The following is a 20,181-nucleotide window of genomic DNA, read 5'->3' on the forward strand; positions in this document are numbered from 1 at the left end:
CTAACTAAAATAAGGAACGCAAGGTGGAGGAATTTTTAAGAGAGGAGGCAGATAACTTTTTGTCGATCATTTCCTCATTCTTCACAGTTAAGAACGGGTTAGCAAAGATGTCACTGTGTGTTGTTTTAATTATTGTTACTGGATTTTCTGCGTGCTATAGTCAGAGTAAGTACGGTACCTATACATAAAAGTTCCCAATACCTGTATAGACAAAGTCCATGACGATCACACCTTGATCGAAAAAACAGCAGACTGATTTTTTTTTTCCTCTTTTTAATTCATGAGATTAAATATTATATCCTTACAAAACCTAACAGTATTTATTTAAACATTTTAAATGTTATAAATAATTTAAAATTGATACTTAGGCCAATATGTTTTTGCAGCCTTTTTCTATTAATAGCACTATTAATATGTATATTGCAGGTTAAATGTTTGACACTGAAGAAATATAAAAAGCATTGTAAAAACTGCTATCAAGTGGTAATTAGATCTACTATTTACGTTTTTTGGTCCATTTTTAGACATTTTCACCATAGCCAGTCATTTTGTTTAAAAAAAAACCTATTTCCTCTACCTGGATTTTTCTTTCAGTATGTTCATATAGGAACTTTATTATAAAAATGCATTTTGGTGAAATAAATTCTGTTGCAATTTTTTCAACCATATTTCATAGTTTTCCTGTACTATATAGGGCCTAGGGGAGAATATTTTATATGTTGAAAAACGAGGTAGAGCCGAGTTAAATAGAGCAGTCAATCTTTCGTCGAAGCAGGCGACACCTGCAGAATCGAGTGTCCACATTCCCCGCTGTACCCACATTGCATGTTTGGTTGTTTTCAATACTTTTGTCAGATATTGGGGGATTAACGGATTCAGAATTGAATATGGTGGTGGACTTTGTAAAGTCGCACGAATCGTTTCAACCGAAATCCTTGAAAGATAGTGAAACCGGAACACAGGTGGTTGGATATTCATTTCAAATGGATAGCGAGGGTAGAGAAATATTTAATGGACTATTTTCTGGAATACCTTACTTTGATCAAGTGAGAGATGGAAATGAAAATGTTACAGAAGAACAAGCAACTCAATTACTGAAGGTAGTCAATAATTGATAAATGATTTTGATCAAATAAATCATGTTAAAATTAAAGATGAAAAAATGTATTAGGTCATTTTGCAGTTTAATAAAGTTAATCACTTACGTAAAAAAAGTTTGTCACTTTATAAATAAGTGAGAAAGAGAAAATAAACGGTTAAATTCAACCAAAACCCTATTAACTTTTTGCTTTAAATTACAGTTTTCAGGTAAATTATTTTTTTTCAATAATTTGTTTGAATAACTATGTGACATTAAAATGGTATATTAAAAACATTTTTTTTGAGGGGACAATATACCTTTAACTATAAACACGTTTTTAATCAATAAACTTAAATCATATTAACTAATTAGGCTATGCCTATAATAGATAAGACATTTTTCAAACTTTGACTGATCAGTATTAAAGACAACGATTGCGGTATAACATCAGTTCAAAACACATACACTTATATTTTAACTCGTCACCATGACGAGTTAGATTATCTGAACAACGTGTAACACTTGCACGTTGAAATGTGTGCAGAAATATCTTGGCAAGATCAGTCTTTTACCCATTTAACATCAGCAAAACTCCGGAGTATTTTGACGTACTACTTACACCGACGCATGAAACTCCAGAGTTTTGCAAGGCTATGTAAAGAGGTATAAATATTGTTCCCCCTGGCCAATGTTAAGAACTAAATATAGCTTGTTTATTAGTAGTATTTATTTATCTCTTTTCAACTGCATTATTTCGATTAATTCGAACCTATTCTACACAGGAAGAATTAAGGAATATTTTGCAGGCGCTTGATGCAGAAATTGGATCATTCACAAGCTACTCGTTTGACGTAAAGAAAGGTCTGGTTGATGCCGAGTTCTCGAATATTTTATCCGATGAATTAAGGTCATACCTAATAGCAGCGCCGAGATGGCAAAGAGTTTGCTTTGCTATAATAACATCTACAGAAGGTAAATGATATAATGTACAGTACTTTTAAGTTATACCAGGATTCCTGCAGCCATGAGTACTCTCTATCCAACACTTAAGGCAAGGTCATCTGATTTCCACTAGGACGCAATAAGGACGCAATGCAGTAATTTGACCAATCACGACGTGGTGGGTCATCCAAACTGTCGCTTGTGATTGGTCAACTCATTTGCGTTGCATTTACATCATGGGTTATTATTATTATTATATCAAAATTTGCGTTCAAGTGGGAACTAAGCTTTAATGCCCGATCCGCGATACAGTAAAACTGAAGGAAAAATATGAGTTGCCACTTTCAGTTTCATGAAAAATGTGTGAATGAGCTTAGCACTATCATGACAGACGTCATTTTGAAATACAATACAACACTTTAACAATTATTAATTTTAATAAGTATATGATGGTTTAAAAGGTTAAGATTTTAGAATAAGTTACATAATTTTGGATAGAGGGACACTGGCAATGGTTGCATTAGCAAAAACAAATATGACTATTTTTTCCTTAACATTTTTTTTCCGATCCAAAAGTGAATAAGTTATGTACTTTTCAACAACAAAATGTTAAATAATTATTTTTTTCAGAGGGACAATATATATGTTTTTACATGGTGTTTGCTATTCTAAGGCCTTAGTATGCTGGCAGGCATCCAAACCCACAGCAAAAAAAATTAATAGAGCTATTTGTACTTTAGCCTACTTAAATCTATTTTTAGTAGCCCTAATAGTTTTTTAGTAGACCTTTTTATCTCTAAGGATTTTAACTAAATGAGTCAACGATGGAATGATACTTCCCAGCTATATAAAATAGATAGTTGATTAATATTTAACTGGCTATTATCAGTTTCTTTATAGTCTAATGATAGTTATTGGTAGCCCTTGTATAGCTATAATAAGTAGACAGTAGATAGATATGACACTCATAGATTTTTAATAGCTATCTGGTTGTCCATATCTACTATTGTATAAAATAGATAGTTTATTAACAGTTATTATCAGTTTGTTTATGTCTATTATTATTAATAGGTTGCTAGTAGCCCTTTGTATAGCTATTATAAGTAGACAATAGATAGATGTATACAACTGTGTTACTCAAAGATTAAAAATAGTGAAAAATCTATCTAATTCTATTAGTGGGGGTTTTGAATTCATTTCAATTTATTTCCACAATATAATAAAATACATACATAAATGCAAGGAAGTGATTATGTGATGGGGTGTTGGGGGTGTTAGAGTCATATAAGTCATAAGTTTGACCCACCCCAAGATATAACATTGAATACGAAAAAAAAACAAAATATAATACATAAACTAATAATAAATAAAAGAAAACCATATTATCCGATCTTCACTGGTCTTATACAATATATATTTAACGTTCATCATATCTTGAAAGTAAATAGTTCTTGTATACTAATTTAAATTTAGAAGTTGTAGATGCATTTTTAATATTGACATATTAATTATGCTAATGAGGTAAAACCTATTAGGAACTATCTAAAATCTACCTGCTAAAATCTACTTATTAGTAGGTGCTTAATACTAGGTAATAGAGCTATATCTATTAAGGTGATAACTTATAAGGTTAATAAATATAGAGCTATATCTATTAAGGTGATAACTTATAAGGTTAATAAATATAGAGCTATATCTATTAAGGCGATAACTTATAAGGCTAATAAATATAGAGCTATATCTATTCAGGCGATAACTTATAAGGTTAATAAATATAGAACTATATCTATTAAGGTGATAACTTATAAGGTTAATAAATATAGAGCTATATCTATTAAGGTGATAACTTATAAGGTTAATAAATATAGAGCTATATCTATTAAGGCGATAACTTATAAGGCTAATAAATATAGAGCTATATCTATTCAGGCGATAACTTATAAGGTTAATAAATATAGAACTATATCTATTAAGGCGATAACTTATAAGGCTAATAAATATAGAGCTATATCTATTAAGGCGATAACTTATAAGGCTGATAAATATAGAGCTATATCTATTAAGGCGATAACTTATAAGGCTGATAAATATAGAGCAATATCTATTAAGGCGATAACTTATAAGGCTAATAAATATAGAGCTATATCTATTAAGGCGATAACTTATAAGGCTAATAAATATAGAAATATATCTATTAAGGTGATAACTTATAAGGCTAATAAATATAGAAATATATCTATTAAGGCGATAACTTATAAGGCTAATAAATATAGAACTATATCTATAAGGCGATAACTTATAAGGCTGATAAATATAGAGCTATATCTATTAAGGCGATAACTTATAAGGCTAATAAATATAGAGCATATCTATTAAGGCGATAACTTATAAGGCTAACAAATATAGAAATATATCTATTAAGGTGATAACTTATAAGGCTAATAAATATAGAAATATATCTATTAAGGCGATAACTTATAAGGCTAATAAATATAGAGCTATATCTAAGGCGATAACTTATAAGGCTAATAAATATAGAACTATATCTATAAGGCGATAACTTATAAGGCTAATAAATATAGAACTATATCTATTAAGGCGATAACTTATAAGGCTAATAAATATAGAACTATATCTATTAAGGTGATAACTTATAAGGCTAATAAATATAGAACTATATCTATTAAGGCGATAACTTATAAGGCTAATAAATATAGAGCTATATCTATTAAGGCGATAACTTATAAGGCTAATAAATATAGAACTATATCTATTAAGGTGATAACTTATAAGGCTAATAAATATAGAACTATATCTATTAAGGCGATAACTTATAAGGCTAATAAATATAGAGCTATATCTATTAAGGCGATAACTTATAAGGCTAATAAATATAGAAATATATCTATTAAGGCGATAACTTATAAGGCTAATAAATATAGAGCTATATCTATTAAGGCGATAACTTATAAGGCTAATAAATATAGAAATATATCTATTAAGGCGATAACTTATAAGGCTAATAAATATAGAGCTATATCTATTAAGGCGATAACTTATAAGGCTAATAAATATAGAACTATATCTATTAAGGCGATAACTTATAAGGCTAATAAATATAGAACTATATCTATTAAGGCGATAACTTATAAGGCTAATAAATATAGAGCTACTGTATATCTATTAAGGCGATAACTTATAAGGCTAATAAATATAGAGCTATATCTATTAAGGTGATAACTTATAAGGCTAATAAATATAGAGCTATATCTATTAAGGCGATAACTTATAAGGCTAATAAATATAGAGCTATATCTATTAAGGCGATAACTTATAAGGCTAATAAATATAGAGCTATATCTATTAAGGCGATAACTTATAAGGCTAATAAATATAGAGCTATATCTATTAAGGCGATAACTTATAAGGCTAATAAATATAGAAATATATCTATTAAGGCGATAACTTATAAGGCTAATAAATATAGAAATATATCTATTAAGGCGATAACTTATAAGGCTAATAAATATAGAACTATATCTATAAGGCGATAACTTATAAGGCTAATAAATATAGAGCTATATCTATTAAGGCGATAACTTATAAGGCTAATAAATATAGAGCTATATCTATTAAGGCGATAACTTATAAGGCTAATAAATATAGAGCTATATCTATTAAGGCGATAACTTATAAGGCTAATAAATATAGAGCTATATCTATTAAGGCGATAACTTATAAGGCTAATAAATATAGAAATATATCTATTAAGGTGATAACTTATAAGGCTAATAAATATAGAAATATATCTATTAAGGCGATAACTTATAAGGCTAATAAATATAGAACTATATCTATAAGGCGATAACTTATAAGGCTAATAAATATAGAACTATATCTATTAAGGCGATAACTTATAAGGCTAATAAATATAGAGCTATATCTATTAAGGCGATAAATTACAAGGCTAATAAATATAGAGCTATATCTATTAAGGCGATAACTTATAAGGCTAATAAATATAGAAATATATCTATTAAGGTGATAACTTATAAGGCTAATAAATATAGAACTATATCTATTAGGGCGATAACTTATAAGGCTAATAAATATAGAGCTATATCTATTAAGGCGATAACTTATAAGGCTAATAAATATAGAGCTATATCTATTAAGGCGATAACTTATAAGGCTAATAAATATAGAAATATATCTATTAAGGTGATAACTTATAAGGCTAATAAATATAGAAATATATCTATTAAGGCGATAACTTATAAGGCTAATAAATATAGAACTATATCTATAAGGCGGTAACTTATAAGGCTAATAAATGTAGAACTATATCTATTAAGGCGATAACTTATAAGGCTAATAAATATAGAACTATATCTATTAAGGTGATAACTTATAAGGCTAATAAATATAGAACTATATCTATTAAGGCGATAACTTATAAGGCTAATAAATATAGAGCTATATCTATTAAGGCGATAACTTATAAGGCTAATAAATATAGAACTATATCTATTAAGGTGATAACTTATAAGGCTAATAAATATAGAGCTATATCTATTAAGGCGATAACTTATAAGGCTAATAAATATAGAGCTATATCTATTAAGGCGATAACTTATAAGGCTAATAAATATAGAAATATATCTATTAAGGCGATAACTTATAAGGCTAATAAATATATAGCTATATCTATTAAGGCGATAACTTATAAGGCTAATAAATATAGAAATATATCTATTAAGGCGATAACTTATAAGGCTAATAAATATAGAACTATATCTATTAAGGCGATAACTTATAAGGCTAATAAATATAGAACTATATCTATTAAGGCGATAACTTATAAGGCTAATAAATATAGAGCTATATCTATTAAGGCGATAACTTATAAGGCTAATAAATATAGAGACTTTTTGTTATGGGAATGGTTATGTCTATCACAGGATGTTATTTTCTACTCTTTTCATTTCAGGTGATGATACCCGTAGATTTGATGACTGTAGATGTATCTGTCCGATACCTCCCCAATATATTCAAAATAATGCAAGTTATGATACTTGTACTACGGAACGTAAGTTTTCATTATTTTTCAGAAGTAAAAGAAGCGTCAAGAAAGTGAGAATAAATATTTAATTTTGTATCAATTTTGTAAAATAGAGTGAAAATAATGATGGAGCCCATTCAGGATAGGAAAACATCTGTTTCACCTGAATCATCATGTATCATAGAACATAACTTAATAATACAGGCACCACATGTGATACACATAGCTGCTGTATTAGGGAATTTTCCTATGATACTAGGGCAAATATTGTATGTGGAGATACAGCACTGGGAATCGGGTATTCATCACGCCCATACGTGGAAGGCATTGGAAGTAAATTCAATTTCGATGTATTTTAAATTCAATTTTTTAATTTTAAATCTTACAGAGGTAATGTTTCCATATGGTGTTGATTTCAACGACGAAATTGGACCGGTTAACGACGATGCATCGTCAGGCAGGATCAATATATTGACGTTTTTTCCGTTTTACGATGAGCTACACGAATCACTTTTTGTAAGTAAACGGTATAGTATATATATAATAATCATTAATGTTATAGTTAGAAGTCTAGGGTTGGAAGAGCCTATATGTAATTTGACAGACTGCAGTGTAAAATTAACCAGCAGTCAACAATACCGCGTACAATTAATTTACTGACGGTCAGTGTATTCTTTGTTTGTAGATATGTTTCTGAACATGCTCAGAATGAATTTCTGCTGTCTGGATTGCTTGTGTGCGCATCATGTCATGTGGCGCAAATAGGCCTACTCGGTATCTACGGCCCTGGACTCTTGGGCAACTCCTTTAAAATAGACTTGCGACCGCTCCTGGTGGGGAATACCCGCCATGGGATGGGTATCTTTGGTAGTACAGCATAACTGTGATAGAGGAAGCATGCATATCTTTGTAACTTGGATTTGGATTGTTATATATTGGTCTTTTTTTTAAATTGTAGGTGAACACAAATGGGATAATTTCATTTGATGAGCAGGAGGAGACATTTACATCAAAACCCTTTCCACTAACTGACGATGATACGTCACTCATTGCACCATTTTGGGCGGATGTTGATACAAGGCGAGGTGGAACCATTTACTACCGAGAAATGACAAGGCGTGACGATGAAGACTTAGCTGACGCCATCGATGATATCATAAACCAATTTGTTAAGTATTCTGGAAAGGAATTTCAGCTTATTTGGTATTTGGTAGCTACTTGGGACCAAGTTGCGTATTACGGCAGGCTTAATGATTCTCGGATTGTGAGTATATGTTTCTACCTCCAGTATCAAACCATTATTCACCAATAATAGGCTTAAGACAGGTTTGAGGACATTAACCCACCACCATATCACGGTTTCAGTGGTGGATCAAAAGGGGCGCACCTTCCGCACGCCACCTAAAATGGCTCTCTGATCCATCGATCCGATTCCATGCATGTACGCGCAATCCTTTATGCGAAATATGTGAACGCATTCATACTTTAACACATAATACGGAACGGAGACGGTGCCATACAATTATGTATGATTTTCAATTATTTAAAAATCGGCGCCGTCTTCCGTTGGAACAGAACAAGTTTGAATGTATAGCTTCAAACGGTAATTTATAGAAAAAAAATCAAAAAGGAAGCCCATTATGTTGAAGTCAATGATTTTTTGTTTAAATTAACTTGTTTTAAATCATCCTTATGTTTGTTTTAAAGTATGATTTCATTCTTCTATATTTTTCATCTTAAATCATCTAAATGAGCTCTAAAAATTTGTACTACATGATTTTTTTTTAAAATTACAGACTAACACATTTCAAGCCATTCTAGTTACGGATGGATTACACTCATACACCGTATTCAACTATGGTGATATACAGTGGACAACTGGAACTGCTAGTGGTGGTGATAATTTTGGCCTAGGTGGCACACCAGCACAGGTATATTAGGTTCAAATTAAAATGTTTAATCTAAAAATTAACATTCTGGTAATGTTAATTTGTTAGCGGCATAGCGCAGTTGACTGGTGGTAGTCACTGTGTTGTGCGCTGAACCTTGGAAGACCATTAGGTTTCCTTTGGTCCATGGTTCGAATCTCATCTCCTTGCAAGTTGGAATACATATAGATAGTGCACAGTCTTTCGGATGACTGTTGGTCCCGTGTGCAACATGTCTCATGTGCACGTTCAACACAGTACACTCTTCCAAAAAGAGCAGGGGGTAGCCCTCGGGGTAGTCTCCCGGTATACTTCTTAATTCAGTCGTGTTCCGAAGCCTCTTTTACCAGTACGATTTACCGAACAGTATGAGTATAATAGTGCAGTTGTAGGTTAGGTCTGGCCATTAACAAAGCGCAATCGGAGGCTATTGTCAATTCGATTGATAAAGAACAATATATTTTGGAACAGATTTTCTAAATCGGGAGAAAACTCCAAAACAGTTTTGTCTGCAATTTGCCAGCGACACTTTACACGTGAAAACAAGCGATTAATTACAATTAATGTATAATTGTTGTTAATATTCAGGTTGGATGTAATGCTGGTGATGAAGTCAGGCATCATAACGTGGCTGAATCCCAGACAGATGCCATAGTGAATATTGATGAAACAAGCAATGTTGGTCAGCCAGGCAGATACTTTTTCAAAATCAGTGAAGAAAATGTAGTATCGCCTGACTGCAACGCTTTTGGTAAATATATAACTCAAAATATATACATAATATTTTCGCCTTTTCCATCTCTCGATTTGAATGGCAGCTTCATTGATATTGGTAAATATATTATTATATTATTGTGTGCGTCTTGCGTGTAATAGTATACAAATAATGAATGTTTATGAGTGTAATGGTACAAATAATGGCATGAGGTGAATGATGAAAGATTATATTTCAACGAGGCGAAGCTGAGTTGATATATAACCTTTCATCATTCACCGAATGCAATTATTTATTATAACATCTAAATAGATTCCTGTCATTTGAATCAAATAAAAGGCCTACTGCATTTGATTCACATTGATTATTTTAATATTATTATATTAAATATTATATTAATATAATAATTATGTTAATTATGTCAACAAACAACCAAACAATCCAAGGCCTAGCAAGGCTAAAACGCCTAGGCCTAATACCATGTACTAACTAGGCTGATACCAAATATGAAACTTCGACAGGCAACTGGAACTCATCTAGGCTAATTATATTTTTTCCAACGATTCCACGTCTTGTAGAGATGTTCTAATTAATTAATCAAAATCAACGATCTAAAGCTAGTTTAAATGTCTTTTTGATCTAAATTAGTACATATACATCTCTCCAAACAAGTATGTCCATCGCGAAACCAGTCATAACATTCAATCTTTTGAAAGTACAAAATAGGTGGGGCTGTTGTATTTTATAAGCAATAGCATAAAAAAAAATATTTTCCAAACGCGAAAAAGATTTTTTTTTTGTACACTAAAAAAGTACTTTTAAATGGTTGGTACTGTAAAATAGCATAATCATATTATTTTGTGTACAGATAGTGGCTCAATCCTTACATATCCTTCCTTCGGATCCATGCTGGGTGGTGCAAGGATATTCATTCAAGGAACATGTTTCGAAAATCAAGATAATGTCACATGCAAGTTCATTGATGCGGAAACAGGAACAGAGGTACCGTGTCAATATGAAGACGAACGCACAGTGTCTTGTGTGGTACCATGGTTACTGCGCATTGGTAGAGTACATGTGTTTCTTTCAAAGGATGGTGGTATGAAATACGGTTTTAAAGGAATTTACACATCAGGTAAGCAACTAGGAATAATTAAATACTAATCTGTAATCAAATACATATGAAAACATGCTCCCACACAGTTCTCACAATCTCATGGTGAGTATTTCAATGTCCAACACACTATGCCTCACGTCCTAAATGATGGGCGTACATCCCAAAAAAACAAAGTTTGAAGAAATATGTAAACATAACCAACAAATAATTGGTAAAGAGATATAAACCAGTTTGGATCCCGCATACTCAACGGGCTAAGGCGATCTAACAACAAGATGCTGAGCTCGCCTTGACAAGATAGGAACTTATAACAGTACTTTAATCTTATGATTGGCTGTGATAAATACATACTATAGTTGCGGTTATAGTGCCAAGTTTCTGTTTAGGGACGTGGAACTGATCATGTCACAACCACAGATGAAACCTTTGAACAAAACGGAGCTCAACATCCTGTTGTTAGGTTACCTTGTTTGGGCATACGTACATTGCATTGGTTTTTATTACAGTAGTATCCACATGTTTTTGTTTTGTAGTGAGTGTTGATGAAGTCACCGAAGATGTCGCGCCAAAAGCTCACCTTGAGTACGATGACAATTTGGAAAGGTACACAGTTTTTTGGAGGGCAGATGCATTGCAAGGGAATTTTTTCGATATTGACATCGTTTTATATGATGACTATAATCCAACAAACCGGGAAACGGTTAATATTGCAAATGATATGCAACTTGAAACAGCGGAAGAACATTTTAAATTTCTTATGGCTGTAAATTTTAAAGTGGATACATCAAAACTTGTTGGAGTCATTCGTGTTATGCAAGGTGACGTGGAACCTGGCGGTAACAACGAGTAAGTTTGAATGCTTATATATATAGATTTATCCTTTTCAAGTTTCATGTCTGGAGATTTATAAGACCGCCAAGTTGCTAATCGTATGTTTTTAGACCTGGCAGACTTGAGAATTGATTGATATTATATTAATTGGTAGTCGTCAATGTCGGGAAAAAAAAACAAACATAAAAAAACATTCTGTTATGATTCAGATCAGCATGTACTTAACAGTACTATATGTGAGAATATACATTGTAGTGTCAGAAGAAGTACAACCTACCATGGTGATTTAAAGCTTCCACTTTTGTAAGATTTTACAAAATGCAATCAATAATTAATGTATTTATCTGTTCACAGTTTTGCATTATATATTTGGAGTGACCCATTTGACATGAGCATATTTTATAAAGATAAGTTAAATTTGTCTAAATGGTGTTCATTGTGGCCAAATTTGGATGGAGCATTTTCCTCAGATGGTGAATTGAGGTGTCCATGTAACCTACAGAGTGCTTTGGTTGATGGAGGGCGCTTTGAGCCAAGTCCACGATGTTCAAATACAGTTCAGGATTCATGTTCAGATGACAATGGTATTGTGCACTGTGTTCGTAGCAGCAGTCCCAGGTAAGCTACTGTTAGTGCACCGGAAGCAGAAAAGCCGATTGCAGGTCTAGGTCTAGTGTCTTTAAAGACACTAGACCTGCAATTTTTGACGTTTTGTAAAAATAATGCATATATATAACTTTAAAAACATTAAACCATTTCTTGTCTGGTATTTAAGCTGAAAAGTTATGGTTATTTTATTTGTTTACCCTTTCACGCGATCGATCGAAGTGGGTGCATCACATCACAATATGAAAATATCAATCCGCTCGTGATGCATGTTGGGATTTATAGCGGGCCGCTAAAAGTTATTAGAATCGACTTAATTTTCTTTTAACCGTTTAAAAGCGAAAAAAATTATCGCAATATGTCCATATGGTGTTTATTTTTACAAAAAATGTAGTGTGTGTCCTTAAATTAAGTCAAAAAAACGTAGGTCTAGTGTCTTTAAGCATTTGGTATAAAAGAAAAAATCTGATTCTTTACTATTACCTGCAGTTCCAACGGAGAAGGTTTAGAGTGTTGTTACGACGTCAACGGAAACCTTGCCAATATAGCTGATAATTTGTATGCAGGTTACATTCATCGGTACCACTATCTTGGTACAGAACCATTCGACCAAACAGGCACTGCTCCTTACTTCTCTCATTACACAAGTGATGTATTGCCATACATTAGGTGCTGCTCTACTAGGTCTGATTGTGATCGGTATTTCATACCATATCGACCATCGCAGGATTGTAATGGCTACCAGCCTCCTACTCCAGGTACATTTGTAGATATCTATGTATGTCACCGCAAGCACACCTAAAAGCAACAAAAACATTATAATCATATCTCTTTTTGACATACAGTACTTTAAATATGAAATATGATACACACCATTGATTTGACAGTACTCTGCCTATTTTTATTTGTTGTGGTGGGTTGAGGGAGAGGGAACTTAATTGTTTTCACAAAGGTTCATTAAAAAGACATACAGTATTTTATAAACAGAATATTTTGTTTGACAGGAAGATTGAATGGTGATCCCCACATATTAACTCTGGATGGACTTGCGTACACATTTAATGGACATGGAGAGTACGTTCTGATAGACGCACTCGGTGGATTGTTTGAAATGCAAGGACGTACCGAACCAATTAAAAATGGTTGGTAGGCCTACTGTAAATAGCACTATAGTGTAAGGAATTGAAAATTAGGTGAACAAATGAAAAGCATACATGGTTGTTACAGATATAATGCCAATTAAGGTACAAATGCGATGTCTGGGCTTGGTTTACATGGATGTCGGCAAATTCTCTTTTTTATTCATGTATAAAACAGAAGAAACACAGTGATAACCTATACTATAGAAGACCTAATATTTATAACAGTCATACATTATACCTGAAATTATAAATGTATATTGTCTAGAATTTGTATTCTGAACAAATAAATTATTATTATTTATTAGGTACCACACCAATTAAGGCTACACGGTTTACTGCAATCGCAGCGAAATTTAACAATGATACGATGGTACACGTAGCATTGAATCAAGTACGTGGACTGGTTGCCTATACGACTGAAGACTATGTATGGTCACGTATAGACTTTGACGATAATCCGATCTGGTCTGGCACAGGTAATAATACTTCATTTTTCATTTGATATGTGGCTCGTGTCAGTGACAGGTTGAATGTTAAAATCATTAAAAACCAATTGAAAATGTTCATTTATCCGATCTGGCACAGGTAATAATACTTCTGTAAATCAAGTATTTAAATTTATTACCCCACTTTCTGATTTTCTGACAGCGGTTTTTTTTTTTAGCAGAACAAGCAAATTTTTAAAGTTGTGCTTGCCACAGGACTTTTTTTTTAAATTGTGGCATTTTGCAAAAATAGAAAAACTAAACCTACCACTAGCCTTTTAAAAACCTTTTTTGCAGGACTTACCATCTTCTACACTAAGGCAACCAATGAGACCAGTGTATCTATAACCGTGGCGTTCGATTTTGGATTATCATTCGTTGTTGAAGCTAACAATGACCTGATGTCAATAATAGTCTACGGTCCTGAGATGTTGCATGGCAACACCAGCGGATTGCTTGGAAACTGGAACGATGATGTCACAGATGACCTTCGAACTCCCAATGGGGACATCATTCCCTCAAACTCAAGTCTTCAAGATATCCACTATGATTTTGGAGAGAAGTGTAACATAATTTATTTAGTTCAAACTTCACTGTATTACATGATCATCGCATTGTACAAAATATTATCAGTATAACGAAACAGTGGGTTAAAATAATAGAAGTAAATTCAAAAACCCCACCCAATCAACATTATGCATCTTAACAATCCAGGGATCCAGAAAGGAAGTGGCCAGACAGAATTTCAAATATGCTGTACAGTAAACCTTCATGGCAAGCAAGTGTTTTAATTTTGGATCATATCATGACTAATGTATGTTGATTTTATTTTAGGGCGAATAGACTCTGAGGATTCAATCCTATATTATGTAGCTGGTACTGATTATAGTACATACTATAAACCTAATTTTGTGCCATGGTTTGAGGCACCAGACAATATTGACCAGGAGGAAGTGACAAGGGTTTGTGGAGACAACATTGAGTGTATCTTTGACTACCAAGTTACAGGGAATGTAGAGATTGCCAAAGTCACAAAAGATATTGTAGAATTTGTTGAGGAAATTAAGGAAGATGTTAAACCTGGTACGTTTTTTTTATCATCATCACATGCCACTAGAATAACCACTACCATTACCAATACTAAATTCACCACTACCATAACCATGAATACACCACTACCATCACCATGATGACCACTAACATCACCATGATGACCACTACGATCCCCATGATGACCCCTACCATCACCATGAATACCCATTACCATCATTAACACTACCAAATCCACCACTACCATCCCCATGATGACCCCTACCATCACCATTATGACCACTTATACCATCACCATGATGACCACTAACATCACCATTATGACCACTGCCATCACCATGAATATCCATTACTATCATTAAAACTACCAAATCCACCACTACCATCACTATGATGACCACTACTACCATCACTATGATGACCACTACCATGATCCCCATGATGACCCCTGCCATCACCATGAATACCCATTACCATCATTAACACTACCAAATCCACCACTACCATCCCCATGATGACCCCTACCATCACCATTATGACCACTTATACCATCACCATTATGGCCACTACCATCACCATTATGACCACTACCATCACCATGATGACCACTACCCTCACCATGATGACCACTACTACATCATTAATACCAATTACCATTTCTAATATCTATCTACATCACATTCCACTTCTAACCGTCCTAATAATTTTCTTTTACAGTTGTGGTTTGTGGTTTCATATCTACTCCGCAAAACGGCTTCAAGAATGGTACAACGTACACAGAAGGCAGCATTTTAATATTTAGTTGTGAAACTGGTTTTAATTTGACTGGTGAATCTAGAATCATTTGTACACCAAAAGGAGTTTGGTCAGATCTTACACCTGTCTGTGTTGGTAATTATTAAGTTAATCTGTATAATATCACAATCACAATTTATCCGATATCATTTTCCATTATTTTTTATTCTCTTTCTCTAGCAAGGAGTACAGATAGTAATTCACTCCATGCTGCTATATCAGTTCTTCTTATCTGTTTCGCCAATTAGATTCTTTCTTTTTTCAGTATCTATCTGTTCTTTAGGTTTTGTCTGTACACTGCATTTTTACTATATTTACCACATTAGATGCCAAACCAAATTTAAATTTAATTCAACAATCAATTCTAAAATTTTTTTATTTGCAGACCTATGTGAAAATGTAGAAGCCCCCGAAAATGGAGGTAAACAACGTAACGGGCAAACTATACACTTTATATGCGAAGACGGTTATACATTAAATGGAGTGTCTTCTATTACATGTGTGGGAGGGACGTTGTCTGATAGTGTGCCCTCTTGTGATGAAGGTAACAAAGTCAATATATACATTTCTTTATTCATTTTTTTATTCATTAATATATTATTACTACTACTATTGCACATAAAACCATCCTAGGAAAGTTAAGTTAGTTGCGGTTAAATGTCATATGAAATTACACAAAATCAATAATCAGTTTTGAACAATTGTTGGTGCATATTGTAATTCCTAAGGTTGTATAAACATATTCAATTTTTATTTCACTTTTCTTTTAGATACGGCCATTCAGTTGTATGCTATAATTGGTTTAGGCCTCATTCTAGCTATAGCTATTGGTGTTTTATACTGGTTCTTCTGTCGTAAAAAGTATGTATCTGTTAAAAAATCATCTTTATTAAACAATTTCACTAAATAATTGAAATTTGTACCGCTTTTGTTTAATTACATATTTCTGTTAAATAATACTCCAATGACATCTTACCGTAAAAAAACAGCAAACAAAAAATGTTCTTCATTTAATTTTGATGTTGTGCTTTCCATCCATTCTTACACATATAGTCCATATAGGAGTAAAGGCGATGGTCATTGTGCTGTCAGCTGAAAATTAATTAATTCTTAATATTTTTTTTATTTGAAGTTTTTATTTCATAATCTAATCTATATTTCAGTAATAAAATACATTCTCATACAGAAGAAGATGGCAAGTAAGTACCAAAGTCTTTATATTTCCCTTGTCACAAAAAAATAGTCAGACCTTGATACACAGAAAACATATGTTTAGCTGACATAACAGTAAATAAAAAGAAAAGTGGGTCTTTTCTGTGTTCACGTTGTCTTTCCGCAACTTAAGCAGCTACAGTAGTTACAACAAAAACGTTAAAAGGATCATCACTACAATAATTATTTAAAAAAACATAATCTACACAATGTATATTATTTTCATCAATTTAAAATTTTCTTTCTTGTTTCTTTAGTCAAATGTCAGGAATTACAAATTCAGAATGACAGCAAAATGGTTAAAAGTATGATTTGTTCCATTACACAGCCGCAATGTAAACACACCTGGAATTTTTGTAGTATCATTCAATACAGCAAATCTATAATATAATAGCACTAAGCCAAAATTTGTTCCTCTATCTTCTCATAAACCGCAAGTCCGATATTAACGGCGTTCGAGCTGGGGCACCTTTTAATACCCCTTTATGCATTATTCTATCAATATTAGAACGAAAAATTTGTATGAAAAATGCGTTTTTTAGGCAAATTTCTTTGCAACTGCCGAACGTTATCGGTAATCATCTACGTCACAATTAGATCACTCGGGTTATTAGTGATAACGAGACAGCAGCACATAAAGTGGAAACATGACACCGATTTGGTAGAGGAGATAATGCATGTTGATTTCGGGAGTGGGGGTGGATTGAGTGTTTTTGAATTTATAAAATAAAGTTAGAGTTCAACCAAATTTGTTAATTCTTACTGTTTTATTATTTTGCTACGAGTTGCTGACCGGAAATGTTGGGGGTGGGTTACTATTTTTAGGTGCCTAATTTAATATTAGTATTATAGTAACCCACTACTCTAATAGTAACCCACCCTAAAAAACAATCAAAGAATAATAACCCTGGGTTACAATTTGAAGATTTATGGTAAAGCATATTTCCCCAGTCTTTCACTGTCGACAGAGAGCAGACTGCTAAATAGATAGTTCTAAAAATGGGAAGCGTGATTTGTTCAATGAATGAATAACACCAACACCAAAGAATGTAAATTATATTTTAAACACGTCGGAATTGTTAAAAGAAACACATTGATCTTTTGTGTTTTATTTTGTTTAGTAAATCTTCCAAGATATGAGGGTGCTAAAATAATGAAAATCTTTAACCATGGAGGTACCTCCATGCATGATTAACTAAATGATTTTGCTTCATTGTAAATAAAGTTTTGAACGTCGACTTTTATGCTTCTAAATAAGTCTAGAATTTTGAAACGGCTCTAAACGTACTAATTAAAATGCCAGAAAAATCTGAGTAAAATGGCCTGGGGGGTGGGGTTCACTCTTAAATATTTCCATACGGGGAGGTGCCACATTTACGGGGTATATTTTCGTGGGCCTGGTAGCAAGTGAGAAAATATGGAGAGGTCCAGCATTTATGGGTTATATTTCCGAGGATTTGGTAGCACAGTGTGGGAAATGATGGGGTGAAATTAGTAGTAAAGTCTGTGGCCTGTCCCGTGTCAAATGCCACGATTTATTGAACAATTTTAGCAGGGATTTCAGCTATACTGGATGCTAAGACCATTCCTAAAGGATCCTACCTTTGAATCAATGAAATCTATAGCCACCAATGTTATTGCAAGCCCCGTTACAAACAGTTCTCCTTTGCCGGGAACAAGTCAGAGCCATACAGTATATATAAAGAGTTCACGGACTTCAGAAAGTCACGTGGGGTGCACACCGGCCATGTTTGTGTCCAACTATGCCTATGTAGAGTATGGAGTCGAGTCATTTGCTTAAAAAATGTATAACATTCACAACACTTTAAATATCGAATTTAATATCAAAACAATCAATTTGTTTAAGGTTTTTGTTAAGATAATAATGAAATCATAAAGTTATTGCAAACATGATTTTTAACAACAAAATGTAAAAACAATGCATTAACTATAGAGAATCGCTGTACAAACTAAACGCGCATCATCAATCTCTTGATGAAGAAGCTTCAAAAGGTCTTTTTATATTCACCTTCACCATGTTTTTTTTATGCTTTATCTTTTACACGAGAAATCACAATATGTTGTCCACTAAACCTCACAAACTAACACAGGACTTGTTTCAGATTCTCAACACACGTCCAGCCAGTAATGAAAACATACATGTGTAACAAATGACATCTGGACAAAAGCCTATCAAACTTTAAAAAAACAATTTTACATATAGAGGGCAGAATAACAAAAAGTGTTTAGGTTAAGTAGTCAAACTCAATCATACACAGTCAGAATATTAAGTAATGCTTGTGCTTAGGTATAAACTTTTAAATTACATAAAGAGATAGATACTCGCACAGTAGTTTTTTTTTCATTTGCCTCATCAAATAAATCATAACCAATGGTTTCTTCAGTAAAGTGATAGTGATACCGTATATTATTATACACAGCAACGTAGGTACGTTGAGTCCTATGTAGGTGTCTTACCACCAGCAGCCACACATCTGAGTAGACTACTCGTACTCTTCTGTGTATAATAATTATTAATATACTACATCTCGGCTACCACTACCAGGGGACAAGAGACCAGTCCGTCTCGCCTAAAGGTAAGCTAGTACGCCTTGTGTAGCAATCTTTATTTTAGTACTAGCTAGGCTAGTTAGGCCTATACTACTAGGCCTAGGCATGGAAGTATAAAATATTTTATACCTCCATGGCCTACTAGGCCTAGGTGGGCCTAGCCTCTAGGCCTTGCCTCCTATCCTAGCCTACTACACTAGAGAGTAGGGTTGAGCTTGACCCTTGTGGCTCGTAATAATAGTATTACTATTAGGCTAGTAGCAATGAAATGAGGGTTAAACTATATAATAGCCTAGCCTAGGGCCTAGGCCTATAAACTATAGCCTAGTCAATCGCAGTGTGTCCTACCTGTTGTTCCACTAATATTACTGGCTTACATACCGCTCAGTCTAGGCCGGGAAACTTAACACCAGGGAACATGCGTAGTAGTAGTCGCAATTTACGTCCGTTCCGTCTCGTCTCTAATTCTTCTCTTCGTCTTCGTTCAAAGAGCCCGCTCTAACGGCGGCACGGCACCGGCGGTCAGAACGCACGTGACACACCTTGGGTCGACCCATTATTATTAAAGGGTTTTCACACTACACACCTAGGCTAGGGCTATATAGGCCTAGCCTAGTTTTGTCTGAATAACTTATATAGTAAAG

The 20,181-nt window shown here is 33.3% G+C and overlaps 2 protein-coding genes and 1 long non-coding RNA gene across 4 annotated transcripts; 2 read left to right on the forward strand and 1 right to left on the reverse strand.

Annotated features, from left to right (window-relative positions):
- The first annotated feature begins 1,902 nt into the window (after nucleotides 1–1,902).
- On the forward strand, nucleotides 1,903–11,595 carry LOC140049880 (sushi, nidogen and EGF-like domain-containing protein 1). The gene is made up of 9 exons (XM_072094832.1): nucleotides 1,903–2,053; nucleotides 7,014–7,112; nucleotides 7,474–7,601; nucleotides 8,044–8,349; nucleotides 8,882–9,016; nucleotides 9,602–9,764; nucleotides 10,597–10,863; nucleotides 11,379–11,448; nucleotides 11,580–11,595. Exons 3-9 carry the CDS (start codon nucleotides 7,479–7,481, stop codon nucleotides 11,593–11,595), a joined length of 1,080 nt encoding a protein of 359 aa, XP_071950933.1. The 5' UTR covers nucleotides 1,903–2,053; nucleotides 7,014–7,112; nucleotides 7,474–7,478.
- Nucleotides 11,595–17,857, forward strand: LOC140050170 (sushi domain-containing protein 2-like). The gene is made up of 12 exons (XM_072095241.1): nucleotides 11,595–11,691; nucleotides 12,031–12,294; nucleotides 12,772–13,040; nucleotides 13,287–13,424; nucleotides 13,730–13,900; nucleotides 14,207–14,473; nucleotides 14,744–14,992; nucleotides 15,677–15,850; nucleotides 16,140–16,298; nucleotides 16,525–16,615; nucleotides 16,918–16,953; nucleotides 17,224–17,857. Exons 1-12 carry the CDS (start codon nucleotides 11,603–11,605, stop codon nucleotides 17,252–17,254), a joined length of 1,938 nt encoding a protein of 645 aa, XP_071951342.1. The 5' UTR covers nucleotides 11,595–11,602; the 3' UTR covers nucleotides 17,255–17,857.
- On the reverse strand, nucleotides 14,373–20,028 carry LOC140050171 (uncharacterized). Of its 2 annotated transcripts, XR_011845372.1 has the most exons (4): nucleotides 19,886–20,028; nucleotides 18,996–19,164; nucleotides 16,731–16,846; nucleotides 14,373–14,453 (listed from the first exon to the last, which is right to left on the reverse strand). It is a non-coding gene; the product is annotated as an uncharacterized lncRNA (long non-coding RNA). The 2 variants fall into 2 exon arrangements; XR_011845371.1 differs by lacking the exon at nucleotides 18,996–19,164.
- Between the last annotated feature and the right edge of the window lie 153 nt (nucleotides 20,029–20,181).

The sequence above is a fragment of the Antedon mediterranea genome, chromosome 5 (assembly GCF_964355755.1).
Source record: "Antedon mediterranea chromosome 5, ecAntMedi1.1, whole genome shotgun sequence".
NCBI classification, from domain to species: Eukaryota; Metazoa; Echinodermata; class Crinoidea; order Comatulida; family Antedonidae; genus Antedon; species Antedon mediterranea.